A 2,151-nucleotide genomic window follows, 5' to 3' on the forward strand; every position below is an offset into this window, starting at 1 on the left:
AATGTAAAATCTCAGAGCACGCCCAGCGCTAAGCGGAGATTCCCAAAACTTGCAGCAAACTTTGTCTACTGCAAAAAGACACAGCCAGAGGTGAAAAGGTACAGGCCAGATATTCAAAAGCTTTCTGGCATATTTCCACATAGACAGGCTCTGTGCAAGCAACTTCTGCCAGTGTAGCTAGCCTCTGCCAACTGCAGTCTTAATGTCTCAGAAAGGAGTATCAGCATCCTTATCAGAAAAGCTCCCAAACATCTCAAGTAGGACTATGGAAGAATGTCCTGTAACTTCACTCAGTTCCAAACTAGCATTAGAACTTCAGCCTTTAAGTGCTAAAAAACTCTCAGTGCTTTAACCAGAACACATCCGTCACATGAGAGGGAGGAAATCCCACCGAACTTTAATATGCTGCTGAAATTTGAAAAATAAAGCATCATGAGTGTCTTCTGCAAGATGTATTATTTTATGCTGGTATTTTTAGATTCGTGCTGTCTTGCAGCATGATCAAGGGCAATGTAAGGATAATAATTAAGGGAATTCTATTGCTAGCTGTCAGAAGTGATAAATGCAATGCATAATTAAACAAGTGGCACCTAGACTGCCTGGAGGAAACAATTATTTAGTGCTTTCACTAGGACAGACTCATTTCTCTCACATTTTTTCATTACATTCTGAAGTTTCACAAATTCACTCAAAATCAACAGCTTTATATTAGCTCCTGTGGCTGCAGCTGCCCAGGAACTGCCTGCTGGGAACAGACCCAACGTGCATCACCAGACAAGCGCTCACCTTGTGAGTACAGGAGGATCTGCATCTCCAGAAGAACACAGGTGAAAACCTGGACCAGATTCTCGAGACCCAGCAGCTCAAAGACCTCCCGCAGTGGATAGTCAGAGAGTGGCAGCTCGTTGGGACCAGGTCTCTGACAAATGATGGGTTCATAAACCCCATAAAACTTCAGCGACCTCCCTGGGGGCGGCAGGGGAACCTCATAGAGGATGTTGTGGATGTAGCTCTCCAGGGGCAGAGGCGGCGGCTGCTGGGAGGTCACCGCTTTATAGAGCTGAATCAGGAACTTCTTGCAAGCTTGCATGAAGGGCAGAGGGGTAATGAGGCATATGCATTTGGAGACATACAGCGTGTCTCTGCTGATGTCATAGGAATTGTACCGCTGCAGCTTGGCAAGGGATGTGGCATCACCTTCATCAATGCTGCTGGCCAGAGAGTCCATGCTGCACGAGGAGGAGGCACAGACACTGCTGTATTGCTCTGCATTGTGCATCTGGTAGAGCGTCTGCATGGCCGTGCAGATCTGCTTGCTTGTGACCTCCTCGTAAAACGTGAGCACAAACCCATATGTACGAGAGCCATCTTCTCTGGTGATGATGAACGAATGGAGCTGTGGATCTCTGTTATCTGCCTGCGTCCTGAAAGACAGCCCTTTGGGCATACACAGCTAAGAAAAGAGAAAAGAAATAGATGTAGTTACCTCAGCTACAATTTAATTTTGTTACTTTTGCTTTACAGGCACATTCTTCTTATCCACTGCATCAGAACAAGCCATTTAACATTTATCCTATACATAATCCCCCTAAAAAGGAACAGTCTAAACCTGATGCTGCTTAAAAAAGAGGTAGACATGACTGAAGAAAAATGGCTTCCAAAATGACCCATCTATTAAGTCATTGCTTAAGCAATTTTTATTAGTTTGTGAAATTATTTTCACTACCGAATAGTCCTTGTCTAATTTACTTATAAAACCATTGTTTTGTTCTCATTTGCCCAGAGTACTCTAAAATCAGAGAGCCAAGCAAGCATCTTATCCCACTGAATTCAAATTACAGACTTCTTTAAATTCTTTGTTCTTCCCTAATTTTCTTAAAAAAAAAACCCCAACAAAAATAAAACCTCCAAAAAACCTCCACCCCATGCAAAAAAACACAATTGACTTCCAATTTCTTTCTGCTACAAAATAGCTTAGATGGGGGGGGTGGGGAGGAAGGGGTGGCAGGGGCACAGAGAGGAACACCCACAATCTATGAAAGCCTCATTTTTGATTTACCACTCAGCAAAATCTTTTGCAGTGATCCTGCTATACTGGGTGTTTCTCTGAAACATAGCCCTAGTGAGAACTTGAGGCATTTTTCCAGGCAT

The 2,151-nt window shown here is 43.6% G+C and overlaps 1 protein-coding gene across 1 annotated transcript in view; it reads right to left on the reverse strand.

Annotated features, from left to right (window-relative positions):
• LOC104501091 (DENN domain-containing protein 5B) overlaps positions 1-2,151 on the reverse strand; it is a gene marked incomplete at its 3' end in the record, with an annotated part of 59,047 nt that overhangs the window by 43,303 nt on the left and 13,593 nt on the right. The window contains exon 4 of the mRNA XM_010144842.1: positions 787-1,453. Within this exon, the coding sequence (XP_010143144.1) occupies positions 787-1,453 (667 nt within the window). The remainder of the gene's footprint in view (positions 1-786; positions 1,454-2,151) is intronic.

Source organism: Buceros rhinoceros, unplaced genomic scaffold (genome assembly GCF_000710305.1).
Source record: "Buceros rhinoceros silvestris isolate BGI_N320 unplaced genomic scaffold, ASM71030v1 scaffold1891, whole genome shotgun sequence".
NCBI lineage: Eukaryota > Metazoa > Chordata > Aves > Bucerotiformes > Bucerotidae > Buceros > Buceros rhinoceros.